Source organism: Haliotis asinina, chromosome 1 (assembly GCF_037392515.1).
Source record: "Haliotis asinina isolate JCU_RB_2024 chromosome 1, JCU_Hal_asi_v2, whole genome shotgun sequence".
Classification (NCBI taxonomy): domain Eukaryota; kingdom Metazoa; phylum Mollusca; class Gastropoda; order Lepetellida; family Haliotidae; genus Haliotis; species Haliotis asinina.
Window position 1 is genome coordinate 50,355,211 of NC_090280.1, and position 15,093 is coordinate 50,370,303.

The 15,093-nt window shown below is 40.1% G+C and overlaps 1 protein-coding gene across 1 annotated transcript; it reads left to right on the top strand.

The window, feature by feature from the left end:
* Positions 1–301: 301 nt before the first annotated feature.
* On the top strand, positions 302–9,792 carry LOC137279997 (uncharacterized). Its single transcript, XM_067811853.1, has 2 exons — positions 302–360; positions 8,633–9,792. Exon 2 carries the CDS (start codon positions 8,683–8,685, stop codon positions 9,781–9,783), a length of 1,101 nt encoding a protein of 366 aa, XP_067667954.1. The 5' UTR covers positions 302–360; positions 8,633–8,682; the 3' UTR covers positions 9,784–9,792.
* Positions 9,793–15,093: the final 5,301 nt, after the last annotated feature.

Sequence of the window (15,093 nt, forward strand, 5' to 3'; positions counted from 1 at the left end):
GCTTGAAGTTACGTTAATAACTAGAAGATACGTCACGCTTGACAAAGAAACTGAATATGCCAGAAATCAAGCAGCGATTGCTTCATGTTATCCGTCAGGTCAACCTTGGCGTTAAGCTCGGTACCAAGTTATGCCCCTATCCACGGATTGAGAGCTGAAATACTCAGATCTATAAAGAGTCGGCCGCCGTGTGACGTGTATGCTGGATGTGTTCCAGGTGATTGGTTCGAGGTAGACTGCTGTGTGGTATCCAGGTCTTCTGTTGGCCGGCCACCTTCCGGCAACAGCGTATCCGGGTAACGCTGTTTGTAAGCAGCCATCAGTTTGAGGGAACCCTGGGGGGATGTACACATGTGCAAGGTAAGGAATACTTAATACCACGGGGTGGTGTATGACAGGGTTCCCTTTTGAAGGTATTACTGTCTCTGTGCGTCACCTAACATAGTGATGCATCAGTATTACGGGACAGTTAATTTACACGTACACGTGCCATTTTCATAGATCTACGAGCTACGTCCCGGTTGTTATGAACAATCACTTTCATGTTATCACAGAGAATTTCTACTGTAACGGAAAATCATAGGATGTGTATTTTGTTCACTCGTTCACGAGAGAGTTTAATGCTGGAGAGTTTACCAGGCCTGGTCGTGTTTGTACCCCTTGACGTCCGTGTTTGCAACCCCTTGACGCCCGTGTTTATGCCCCTTGACATCTATGTTTGTACCCCATGACGTCCGTGTTTGTACCTTGTATCTCTTGACGTCCGTGTGATTAATAGCACCATCTTGACGTTTATCTGGTACGTATTAAACCCGACAGTGCGTGCGTCAAGAGCAAGGCGTCAGTGGCACATTTTCAAAACGCCGATATGTATCTACCTGTATTTCTGATTGAGGAACTATACTTAAATACACATTGTAACATGTGGCGACCTATGATTAGTATGCCTGGACATAGACATGTGATGTTTGGTGTTATAAAATTAATGTACTTGGAAACATACACGGATTCTTGGGATAATATGGGCAACACACCTGGAGAGGGGCTTATGTTATTAATATACTGAACCATTGACACGTGATACGTGGTATGATGTAGTTAATATACTGGGTCATAGACATGTGATACGTGGTATGATGTAGTTAGTATACTGAAACATAGACATGTGATACGTGGTATGATGTAGTTTATATACTGGGTCTTAGACATGTGATACGTGGTATGATAAAGTTAATATACTGGGTCATAGACATGTGATACGTGGTATGATAGAGTTAATATATTGGGACATAGACACGTGATACGTGGTATGATGTAGTTAATATACTGGGTCATAGACATGTGATACATGGTATGATAAAGTTAATATATTGGGACATAGACACGTGATACGTGGTATGATGTAGTTAATATACTGAAACATAGACATGTGATACCTGGTATGAAAAAGTTAATATACTGGGTCATAGACATGTGATACGTGGTATGATAAAGTTAATATGCTGGGTCATAGACACGTGATACGTGGTAAGACATGTGATACGTGGTATGGCGTAGTTAATACACTGAAACATAGACATGTGATACGTGGTATGATAAAGTTAATATACTGGGTCATAGACATGTGTTATGATAAAGTTAATATACTGAAACATAGACATGTGATACATGATGTGATGTAGTTAATATACTGGGTCATAGACATGTGATACGTGGTATGATGTAGTTAATATAGTGGGTCATAGACACGTGATACGTGGTATAATGTAGTGCATATACTGTTTCACAGACACGTGATACGTGGTATGATAAAGGTAATATACTGGATCATAGACATGTGATACGTGGTATGATGTAGTTAATATACTGTTTCATAGACATGTGATACGTGGTATGATAAAGTTAATGGTTTGGGCCATAGACATGTGATACGTGGTATGATGTAGTTAATATACTGCTTCATAGACATGTGATACGTGGTATGATAAAGTTAATGGTTTGGGCCATAGACATGTGATACATGGTATGATAAAGTTAATGGTTTGGGCCATAGACATGTGATACGTGGTATGATAAAGTTAGTATACTGGGACATAGACATGTGATACGTGGTATGATGTAGTTAGTATACTGAAACATAGACATGTGATACGTGGTATGATGTAGTTTATATACTGGGTCTTAGACATGTGATACGTGGTATGATAAAGTTAATATACTGGGTCATAGACATGTGATACGTGGTATGATAGAGTTAATATATTGGGACATAGACACGTGATACGTGGTATGATGTAGTTAATATACTGGGTCATAGACATGTGATACATGGTATGATAAAGTTAATATATTGGGACATAGACACGTGATACGTGGTATGATGTAGTTAATATACTGAAACATAGACATGTGATACCTGGTATGAAAAAGTTAATATACTGGGTCATAGACATGTGATACGTGGTATGATAAAGTTAATATGCTGGGTCATAGACACGTGATACGTGGTAAGACATGTGATACGTGGTATGGCGTAGTTAATACACTGAAACATAGACATGTGATACGTGGTATGATAAAGTTAATATACTGGGTCATAGTCATGTGTTATGATAAAGTTAATATACTGAAACATAGACATGTGATACATGATGTGATGTAGTTAATATACTGGGTTATAGACATGTGATACGTGGTATGATGTAGTTAATATAGTGGGTCATAGACACGTGATACGTGGTATAATGTAGTGCATATACTGTTTCACAGACACGTGATACGTGGTATGATAAAGGTAATATACTGGATCATAGACATGTGATACGTGGTATGATGTAGTTAATATACTGTTTCATAGACATGTGATACGTGGTATGATAAAGTTAATGGTTTGGGCCATAGACATGTGATACGTGGTATGATGTAGTTAATATACTGTTTCATAGACATGTGATACGTGGTATGATAAAGTTAATGGTTTGGGCCATAGACATGTGATACATGGTATGATAAAGTTAATGGTTTGGGCCATAGACATGTGATACGTGGTATGATAAAGTTAGTATACTGGGACATAGACATGTGATACGTGGTATGATAAAGTTAATATACTGGGTCATAGACATGTGATACGTGGTATGATAGAGTTAATATATTGGGTCATAGACATGTGATACGTGGTATGATAAAGTTAATATACTGGGTCATAGACATGTGATACGTGGTATGATGTAGTTAGTATACTGAAACATAGACATGTGATACGTGGTATGATAGAGTTAATATATTGGGACATAGACATGTGATACGTGGTATGATGTAGTTAGTATACTGGGACATAGACATGTGATACGTGGTATGATGTAGTTAATATACTGGGTCATAGACATGTGATACGTGGTATGATGTAGTTAGTATACTGGGACATAGACATGTGATACGTGGTATGATGTAGTTAGTATACTGGGACATAGACATGTGATACGTGGTATGATGTAGTTAGTATACTGAAACATAGACATGTGATACGTGGTATGATGTAGTTAGTATACTGAAACATAGACATGTGATACGTAGTATTGTCTAGTAAATATATTGAGACATAGATATGTGATACGTGGTTTGAAGCTCATGTAGATTAACATGATATACCAGATATATAGGACATGCGATGTTTATGCTTGGCACTATATGGTTAAGATACTTAACTATAAAAACTTATAGTATAGTATATGAAATCTGTTATTGCAGTTCTCTCATCATATCCCAGACACGTTGTCATTTGGCCCGGCTTGATTTGATGTTTGATATTCACGGTGTAAAGTCTGAAATGCTTGTTTCTATACAGTCAACTGTTGAACATACCTGACCCAGAATCTCAGGTCAAAAGACTTAATATTTAATTCATCTCGGCCCAGCGAATGTAGAGACACGCCTCCAGATGCAACCATGGTACGACCGTGTTGATCCTTCACAGTGTTGCCTATTGTACTGAGTGGAGATATGAACAGTCTCTCTCATTATAGGGTATATATACACGGGGTCATAGTCAGCGTGTCATTGAGCAGGCCACGCTTCGTCTATATAACTAGTGGAGATTGAATAATTTATACTCGTGACAATGGGTATTAATGAATCCGAGTGACACCTGATAGAATCATAGAGTGAAACATCAGGGAGATTCATCGGGTGAGCCATGAGAAAGATTTATAGGAGAAACAGGGAGGAGAGTCATTATGTGAGATATGCATGAAACAAAAACAATTAAAACTGAGGAGAATCTTAGCATGAGATATGAGGAGAATGTTAGGGTGAGAAGTGGAGAATATTGGTGTGAAACATGGGTCGAATGTCTAATGAGTGAGACATGAGGAAAATATTAGGGCGTGACATGAGGGAGAATATCAAGGTGAGACATGGAGAGAATCTTAGGGTGAAACATGGGGAGAATATAAGAAGAATATTAAGGTGAAACATGAGGATGAATCCTAGCATGATAAAGGGAGAATGTTAGGGTGAGACATGAGGGTGAATCTTAGAGTGAGACATATGGAGAATGCTGGGGAGAGATATGGAGAAAATCTAAAGGAGATATATGAGGGAGAATCTTCAGGTGAAAAATAATGAATATTAGGGTAAGACATTCGGGGAATATTAGGGTGTCAGCTCACCCAGCCTCTCTCAGCCCAGCCCGTCTCTGTCAGACCACCCCACTTCTGTCAGCCTACCCCGCCTCTCTCAGCCCACCCCGTCTCTATCACTCCACCAGGCCACTTTCAGTCCACCCAGGCTCTGTCAGTCCACCCTGCCTCTGTCAGCCCACCATTCTCAGCACCAGAAAAACAGTTATCCGGTTCCTGCCTGTGAGTATGTGAGCACATATAGATGATGGATATTGCGACCTCGCCATGCATTACAACTAACATAAAGCCCACCCGGCAACGACATTAAGATTTGTCTTTAATCGTACACTGTCAATCACTGACATTGCCTATGGACGCTTGACCATTACAAACACAATACAATCAATTTCGGCCGACCTGGAGATCAAGAGCAACATGTTTACGAAAGATATCTAGATCGGAAGAGAGATATTTGATCTGGTTCTGACAATATAGCCAATGTATACAGCTTAAATTACCATTTGCCAAACACTTTAACATTTGGAGGGGGCGCTGGCGAGACAGTGGACGGTCAGGTTGGTATGGATGTCAAGACGAGGCCTAGGCAAAACAGGGAAATGACGTAAATCAACAGCTACTATTCGTTCGTCATTGACGTATGAGCAATATACACTAGTTAGCTTTGATTGCATGGAAGAAACTAGATACGTACGTATGTGCAAACACGGTACGTATGGTTTTACACACGAGCCTACGCCGTTGATTAGAATGGCAGTTAACCTTCCAGGTTGTCGAATGGATTTGGACCAGATTGGAACATGTTCCGTTAACTCCTTGTCATCCAACTGCAGCAGCACCACACACTGTAAACGTACTTATATTCGCTTAGTGCAAATTTCGCGGAGTTGACAGTTTAGACTACATCGCGCGGTTAATTATTCATTAATTGCTGCCAGCTGTCTGTTTCGCCGTCACTAAGAGCAATAAAAACAATCAGAGTGTCTTAACCTGACATGCTGCATGAATTGCTAAATCACAGGAGGTCCCTCCCTGCCTGTCTGATATATACAGCAATACGGTTACTCACGGAAGTATTAAGAATTATTAGGAAGTGACACATTGTGATGGTATATTATATAAAGCGCCGAAAAACACATCAGTGTTATGTTCCGAGTTCTGACGATTTGATGACGGCATTGCGAATGTGACTAAGGAAAGCACCTACCCCCAATACACCCGGACTTCCAGATCCAAACAAGCCGGGCTGTGGAGAATGTGCTGATGAGTTAATTGACTATCAATTACGAGTACTATTGAACTTCTATAAAATTTTAATGAATAAATAAAATGCCACTGTATTATTTCTCTCCGAGTTGTTTTATGGTAATCCGTTTTGTACCCAACCATCTCTCTCTATGATTGGTCAAATAGAACACGTGACCAATTTCAACGGTGACTACAACACAAATTACTGATTTCGCTATAATTCGTAATTCTGCTATAGGAATGGGCTCATTAATTATTTTCGCTGCACGATATGGGAAATCCATTACAGCTATAGTTACTAGTAAGTTTGATTTGCCATTTTAAGATACCCATAGATTCCGGTCCTCAAACTTGATATGTTATGGCAACAACTTAGTGGCAAGCAAGCATGTGTTTAGTTCACGAACGAAAGGTTTACTCGCTGTGTAAAATCTTTCGTCGCAAAATGTTATGCGCGAAATGCTCGAAAATAAAGCCTGCGCGATATATAAATACGTTTACAGTATCTGTCCAGGTGATCTCCAGCTTACACGTATCGCCGCTATATACCATCTCCATCGCATTCACGTACCGTGTGTTTGTCTTCTGTACTTGACCTTTGTGTGGTACGTCATCGTGCCACATTCCTGACTTTTCACGTGTCCTCTGCGTGATGTCACAGCGTGACATTTGTGTCACGTCTATGTTTTACGTGAATGTGTGACGTCTATGTATGGCATTTGTGCTACGTCTATGTGTTTCGTCTATGCGTTGCGTCTACATGTGACATTTTTGTTACGTCTGTATGTTACGTCTATGTGTGAGGTCTATGTGGGACGTCTGTGTGTTACGTCTATGTGTTTCGTCTGTGTGTTACGCGTGTTTGTGACCTGTGTGTTACGTCAATGTGTGACGTCTATGTGTGACATTTGTGCTACGTGTTTCGTCTATGTGTGAGGTCTATGTGTTACGTGTGTGTGTGTGAGGTCTATGTGTTACGTCTATGTGTGAGGTCTATGTGTTACGTGTGTGTGTGAGGTCTATGTGTTACGTGTGTGTGTGAGGTCTATGTGTTACGTGTGTGTGTGAGGTCTATGTGTTACGTGTGTGTGTGTGAGGTCTATGTGTTACGTGTGTGTGTGTGAGGTCTATGTGTTACGTGTGTGTGTGAGGTCTATGTGTTTCGTCTATGTGTGAGGTCTATGTGCTACGTGTGTGTGTGTGAGGTCTATGTGTTACGCGTGTGTGTGAGGTCTATGTGTTACGTCTATGTGTGAGGTCTATGTGTTACGTGTGTGTGTGAGGTCTATGTGTTACGTCTATGTGTGAGGTCTATGTGTTACGTGTGTGTGTGTGTGAGGTCTATGTGTTACGCGTGTGTGTGAGGTCTATGTGTTACGTGTGTGTGAGGTCTATGTGTTACGTCTATGTGTGAGGTCTATGTGTTACGTGTGTGTGTGAGGTCTATGTGTTACGTCTATGTGTGAGGTCTATGTGTTACGTGTGTGTGTGTGAGGTCTATGTGTTACGTGTGTGTGTGAGGTCTATGTGTTACGTGTGTGTGTGAGGTCTATGTGTTACGTGTGTGAGTGAGGTCTATGTGTTACATGTGTGTGTGAGGTCTATGTGTTACGTGTGTGTGTGTGAGGTCTATGTGTTACGTGTGTGTGTGTGAGGTCTATGTGTTACGTGTGTGTGTGTGAGGTCTATGTGTTACGTCTGTGTGTTATGCCGATGTATTACGTCTGTGTGTAACGCGTGTTTGTGACACGTGTGTTACGTCCATGTATGACGTAGTTTGGGTGTTTAAAGGATGTTGCAGACTCACCACAACTGTGATTGTTAACGCTGTTTCGCTCTACTGCTTTGCCCCGTCTAAGGATTAGTGTTAAAGTAAAACATCTAACGATCCACTATCCAGACCCACTAGGATGGTACGTAGGTCAGTCATTGACCTGTAACACTAGCCAGTGGAAAGTCAACGATGGCATGAGACGATGTCCAACACACATCTCCGACGTGGACAGTCCTTCACAAACCAGTAGCAGCGTATCTAACGCCAGCAAGGTGTTACACACCTGCGTGTAACCAGGAGAGCTCAGCCCTCCACTATTGAGGCAAATCAGTGTACTTAAGTGTAGCCATGCCTGGATATTATGGGAGCTTGGGGTCATTAAGGATTTAAGGCATTAAGCCAGGTTAAACCCGTCAGCAAAGGAGGCGGTGAGAAACATTGACGTCATTCACGAAACATCTGTGTAGCGATTGAAATAACGACACAGGGAAAGATTGGACGTGTGAGGTGCTCGATGCCATATGAAAGTTAGTAGCCTGCTCTCCTGCACTGTGATCTGTTTGCCATTATGTCTACCATGGTTCAAAATCTCTACAGAATGTATTGCTTGGAACATAGTGTTGTGAAATGTCTACTGTGTTGCATGACAATAATTGTTGCATGACATGTATTGTGTTCTGATATTTAGTGTGATGTTCCATTCAGTGTTGTTTGAATCGTTCTATCATCTGAAATCTCAGAGATCCTATCACAATGTGTATTTTCTATTGATGCCATTTTGGATACGTGTACAGTGCTAAGACGAACTTGTCTATGAAAAGTATAATTAAGTGTTTTAGCATGCAGACACCAACGAAATCAATTACTCAAATGTTCACTACCAGTAAACTTAATGTTCTTTAGATCTATCTGTTACAAGATTCTAAAATCTTTCGAATCTTGCATTCTTCAAATCATGTGTCTTTTGCAGATGATTGCCACCGTGCAGTGTATCAGTCAGCTCTGTGAGTGTCACGAGGTATGAAGGCGATGGATGGGGTGAAAACCTATCATTTCCCTAACATCACCCCTACTGCTGTACCGAGAGTCTCCTCTATACGTCCAGCAGTGACCACGGTCAGCTCGTGCGTCATCGATACCCCCCGCGATGAAGGTCAGAGACACCGAGAGACCCTGTGGTCATTTCAGAAACAACACCGTGGGGTGAAAGGTCAAGGTGATGCCCTCCCCAACATTCCCTTCCGTTTGAGGTCATCTGAAATTGAAAGTCAAGGAGACGTTAATTTTCTAGATAGTTTCATGAGTGGAACATTCACGGACGGTTCACTAATGCGACAATTGACCCGAACCCGAACTAACTTACAAACTAAGGATGCAATACCATCACTGAAGGGCGAGGTGGGGGTTTTCGGAAAGAAAATAAACATTCCATTGACCAAATCACTGAGATTGTGTTCGAGAGAAAAGCGAAAAGGCCGACATCATAGCTCAGGCTTCATCACAGAGAGGCTTCCTCGCATGTCAGGTCAGAATGAGGCTTGTGGTGCAGTGAAGAAGACGTCCTCCGAGTTGGACATCCGTCAGGAAACACCAGGCAGGCCGCCATCGAATATCAGTGATGGGGACAGTAGTTCACTGGTGGACGTTAACTCTGACAATATTGGCCACACGACTCACTGCTCCACGGACACTCGTCGGACACTTGCCGACATTCTCAACCGTCACGACAACTCCCGATACCACGACCTCAACCGGATGGCTTTAGAGGGCTCCACCTTCAGTCACACAATCCCGACAAGTGTTTCTAATTCCGGACCTAATAAACAATGGATAAACAAATTTGAAATGAAAATTGTTGATGGCGATGCTTATGACAACTTTGCTAGGACCCGCAAGCCCGACTGTGATAAGGACACGACAAAGGGGGAGTCGAAATCAGTTAAACGACCTTACACTCAGCGATCGTCTGACCTTGAACTGTTTAAGCCGTCAGAGGTCAAATGTAATACTGGTCCTCAGAAAGACGGAATTTCAGTCCGTAAAATAGCTGTTGCTACGAGCAAAACAACGAAACATACAAAGCTTAGATTATCCTTATCAAACAGTAGATCCATTGAATAAAATCTTTCATTCCTAAAGTTCCACAAAGATATGTCAATTGTTTATAATTGTATCAGTATGGACCGTGCACAACTGTAAGTGGAGATGGACTGATTACTATCCGGTATTATTAACCAGGTATGTCGTAAACTATTCATTATACGGGTATGGGCAGACTGATAATTATCCGGAAACGGAGTAGACTATTTATTATCTGCATATAGGGGTGGAATGGTTATTGTTCGGGTATGAGGTAGACAAATGTTTATCCTGCTATGAAATAAAATACTTATCATTCTTGTATGAGATCTAAAGTTTATCATCATGGTATGATATTATCCATCACCCAAAATGTGGAAGTCTATTTTTGACCCTGGTACTAGGATAGACTTTGATTATCCTGATATGTGGGTGGACTATCTATTTTGGGAGGCTAATGTTAGAAAACTAATAATGAGCAGAATTTCGTCATTTTACAGCGACAATATGTGAGCTGACCATATGTTTCGCATTGTGTAAAAGCCTAGGAGCAGAGCATTTTGTTTACCACTGTGTCTGCAATCAACAGAAATTAAACATGACCCAGAATTCCAGACCTCTGTGGACGTGACCTAGTGGTCCCGTTGATACAAAGTCAAACATCTCCCGTCCTGTGTCCTGACTGGAAGTCTCCGAACACACAGTGACGGATTATGTCCCCATCAAACGTGATAGTGAAGGAATGCACAGTAAACTGTCGACGATTCTGTGGATTGTGTCTTCATAGCTTGGAGGGATAACTTCGCAGGGGATAAGGTCATGTAACTAGGTCATAAATACTGTACACGGTGATGACCCACACAATCTGGAGGCCGTTTTTCAAACCTCCAGCAGCCATTACACGTGCTTAATTTTGTTAAGAGCGGTAAAATTAAAATTCACGTAGCAACATGAATTTAGAAACGGATTCGAGATTGGGGATTGGGTGTTCGAATCGGTGTGTTTCTGTATGTATGTATTTTCGTGCTGTGTGTGTGTGTGTGTGTTTTGTGTGTGTGTGTGTATGTGCTTGAGTGCGTGCAGGCAGGCATGTAGGTAGGTAGGTGTGTACGTAAGTACGTAAGTACGTAAGTACATATGTTTGAGCGCACTTCCCGTACACATTTGGAATTTGGAACTTCGGTGTCCTTGTAACCATGCTGTGTGCTCACGATGCCGTGCACCTTTGGATATAGGCAACGGTCCTGAAGGTCTACCCTGCTTGCAAACGCCAACTTTCCTCTACAATCGAAGAAAGACGAACAATGTCAATATACATTATTTCATCTCCCTTCTAATGCAGTAGGTCCTCTTTATGAGCCTGGGTACCGTAAGAAATTAAACAATTGAAGTACAGTTTCCCATATTTGAACCTAAAATTTGAGTTTTCTTCACATTCGGGTTTCGGCATTTGAATCTGAATCCCGAATCTTAATATTTGCTTTCAGATTCTTTATCTTGTCGAATCCCGAATCTAAAAAACATATTCAGATTTGGGATTCAAATGCCCAATCCAGAATCCAGAAGCCGTTTCTAACTTCATAGTTTATAAATTACTAAGTTAAAACGTGATACTGCAGGTTACAGTTGGTTGCTAGTTTCCATACTAAATATGTATGTCCTGTACATCTTTGCACAGCCATATTCTACCCACAATTTCTACATCAGCACCCACGTTCTGCACACTGTTCACAGATTCAAACAGTAAGTACCACATAAAAGTTCTTGTACATCAGCCTTGACTGTATACAGTGCTAATGACACAGTGTCATTTCGGTGCTTCATCAAGCATGTTTATACATCTTCATCCAGGATATGATATTCAGCTGAGAGATATCGAAAAATGGCACTGAGGACTCGTCCCATTGATTTGAAATGCAATGTGACTTAAAATACGAATGTGTTGACAATGCATGACAACCCGGATGGACAAAGGTTATTTTACATGTCATCATCATATATTCCCCTTCATCTCAACATCGGGGCGATGGGGTAGCCTAGTGGTTAAAGCGTTCGCTCGTCACGCCGAAGACCCGGGTTCGATTCCCCACATGGGTACAATGTGCGAAGCCCATTTTCTGGTGTCCCCCGCCGTGATATCGCTGGAATATTGTTAAAAGCGGCGTAAAACTAAACTCACTCACTCATCTCTACATCACTCTGACAAGGGTGATTGACTGGGAAAATGGTGTTGACATATCCAACAGAAAGTAGGCAAATCTTGACTTTGAGAAGATTTTACATACGCATCTGACACTCCTTTGTCAATGTCCAGATGATGTTGTGAAGGAATATGTGAAGGAAAGACAACCGAGAAACGCTTATCAGTTCACCAGAGTATTGTCACACATTGTCTATCACTCTTGATACAACCAAGGTAGGGATATAGGTTGATTCGTGTATTGTCACACATTGCCTATCACCCATTGATACAACCAAGGCAGGGATAATGGTTCACCAGTGTATTGTCATACATCGCCTATCATCCATGAGACAAACCAAGGGAAGTATGTATTTATATTCACTGAACACTTGTTCGAGACAAGTGGTGTTTTGTGGAGTTTTAATGGTCGAAGAAAAGTGCCGAACTGTTGCACTGTCAGTTAAAAACCACGCTCACGTGTTTATAAATGTCTATGTTCTATTTATACACATAAATCGGAATTTCTCCTCGGCAACTTCAAAGAAAAGCAAAGTTTACAAGGCAAGTAAATAATTAAATCAACGAGAACTTTGAGCTTCTTAAGAAAACCTGATGTACCAGGTAACTGAAAATCCCAAGGTAATCGAAAAAAGAAGAAATTGCATTGAATTTGGGGTATTGTATTCCATTGTCGATGGAAGGTTTGTTCCAAAACATCAAGATTTTGTACTAGAGAATATCGATCGTTGACATGCTTTGTGGGATGGACATCTGCACTCCTTCCGGACCAAGATACACTTGCTATCGTCTCCTCACGAAAACTGTCAAGCATGACAGGGCGTGGACGGGCATTGTCATCTGTTGCCTTGTGTTCAGAGGATGAGTCAGGAAACAAACAACCCGCCTTGGATGTCAGTTCAGAGTTACTCTAATGGGCAAAATCTTTACATATAGGAGAGGTACACCTAAAGATCGATTAGTCAAATATCAAACGATACTTGCCCAAAGATAGTGCATGGTGCATGATGCACCAAACGCTAGCTTGGTCATTAATATGGACAAAAGAAATGGGCGATCGTTTTGAATTTATCTTCCCGTTACTAATCCGCTAGGTGCGCTGATCCGGACGGTCCAACCATAAACTGACAGTACATGTCGTATGCGCGAAGTGCACCATCCATGTTACTACTACACTTAGAGACAGTTAACCAGTATAGCCTTCACCGTCACTGGGAACGTTCACGCTGTTGCATGGACAGCATATCTTTTCTCTTTTACGATTATATATCAAGTGTTATGTCCTGAAATATTTATTCTATGATTTTATGACACACCTGGGATAGGCATGACTGCTTACATTGCAAGTATGAATCGCGAAATGGCAGTTCGAAGCGAGGGGGTTTGAATCAGCTGATCGTTTTCAGGTCATGTTTTGTCGTTTTGTTGACGTTTTGCAATTGGTTATTTACGTCTGGCACTAGATGTCTCAGTATCACACATTTAAAACTGCAGTGTATTTTTATTGTATATGTAATCAAATTGTCTTAGCATTACGGCCGATATCGCTGTATTCATGGAAGTCACTAAGGTGAGGTGTAGATGAGATGCACGAAATGTGAAACACTAAAAGTCTTGTTATGTAAATTTCATTGGGTCCTTCATGATGGGATTGAGATTTCTGACAACACAGATATTTCGCAGGTACAGAGGAAAGGGAGACAGGATGGTGAAGTAATTGTAAAATAACAGTAACGGACGAATTATGGCAGTTATCGCCTACATGTAGCCAACTTTCAAAAGCGATAAATTGGGCATAACTACAATCCCTACTGTACATGTTTTTATGTCTGTAACGGTTTGTGATGCATGAAACATTAATTCACTGTATAGATAAACAATAAACAAAAATATTGCACATTTCTACAATGACTGCATTTTAAGTATCCTCAATTAAGTGTATAAATTAAGACGTTTTTCTTAAGTTTTGATAAAGAAAATAATATAGAAATATTAATTTATTAAATATACTATGCAAAACTACTAATATGTTAAGTACATACTCAAGGGTACTTTCCAAATGTTATTTTTCAAGACACAACTAAACAATACATATATTCGTATTGATAATAAATTTCAATGTCTAATATAATAAATGGCACTGTTAAATGTTGTTAGCATCGAATGGCTTACATTTTCCTGCAGTGTCTACTTTCATCTTGTCTTCACAATGATCAGATTATTATAATAGTCATGAAAAAGCTTTTATTTCATTTTTTGGACCTCGCTCTTTATGTTTTGTTGCATTATATTGCTTTTTCAAATTCTAACACAAATATATCAATAAAGTCAATATCCTTTCCCACTTTACATTGTATTTGCTCTGTACAATGTTGTAAATCTATCTGATTCTTTGTATGCTGGTGCATGTATACTTTAATATTACATTACACATGCATGACTTTATTCAGTCATTGAACATTGTACTGTTATGTTTTATAATATAAATAAATCCACCAACATGTCTTCATTTAATAATTGTGGAGTTAAATTCAAATCTATATCATCTAAAACATATATTTAATAATAAACATATTTTCTGTGTTCATTCCTAACAAGCAGACATAACCTAAAGTTTTCTTTTAGAACAGTAGTATGAAAATCAGAAAGTTAGATAGTTAAAGTTACATAATACATAGTCTGTCATGAGAAATATTTTGTCAATTTAGTGTTACCAAAACAGGAAACTTATGAAATGTCATTTTATGATTCACACCCTCTTGGGTGGTCAGAAATATATGCTGTTCGTTGTGAGAAATCTCTGTAAATATATTAAGAGCTTTAAGTGGTGTTAAACTTTTATAAGAAATGAATCAGTAAATTCACATATATAACAGGACGCACAACACTGACTGGTGGACATATTTTACAAGGGGTAAATACCTTCAATGTATGGTGACTGGTGTTTCTGATGCGAAGGGCTAACTGCTTGGATAATAGATGTATGGCACTTGTATAAGTATACATAAAAATATACAGTAGTGTCAGAATTTAAAACCAAAATATACTCAGATTAGTGAGGAACTGCTGCTCAAAATTTAATATTTATGCTTCTAACTAACTGTTGCATTCTATACGGAATTTCTTCAATTGTCAGGGATGTGTAGTAATCA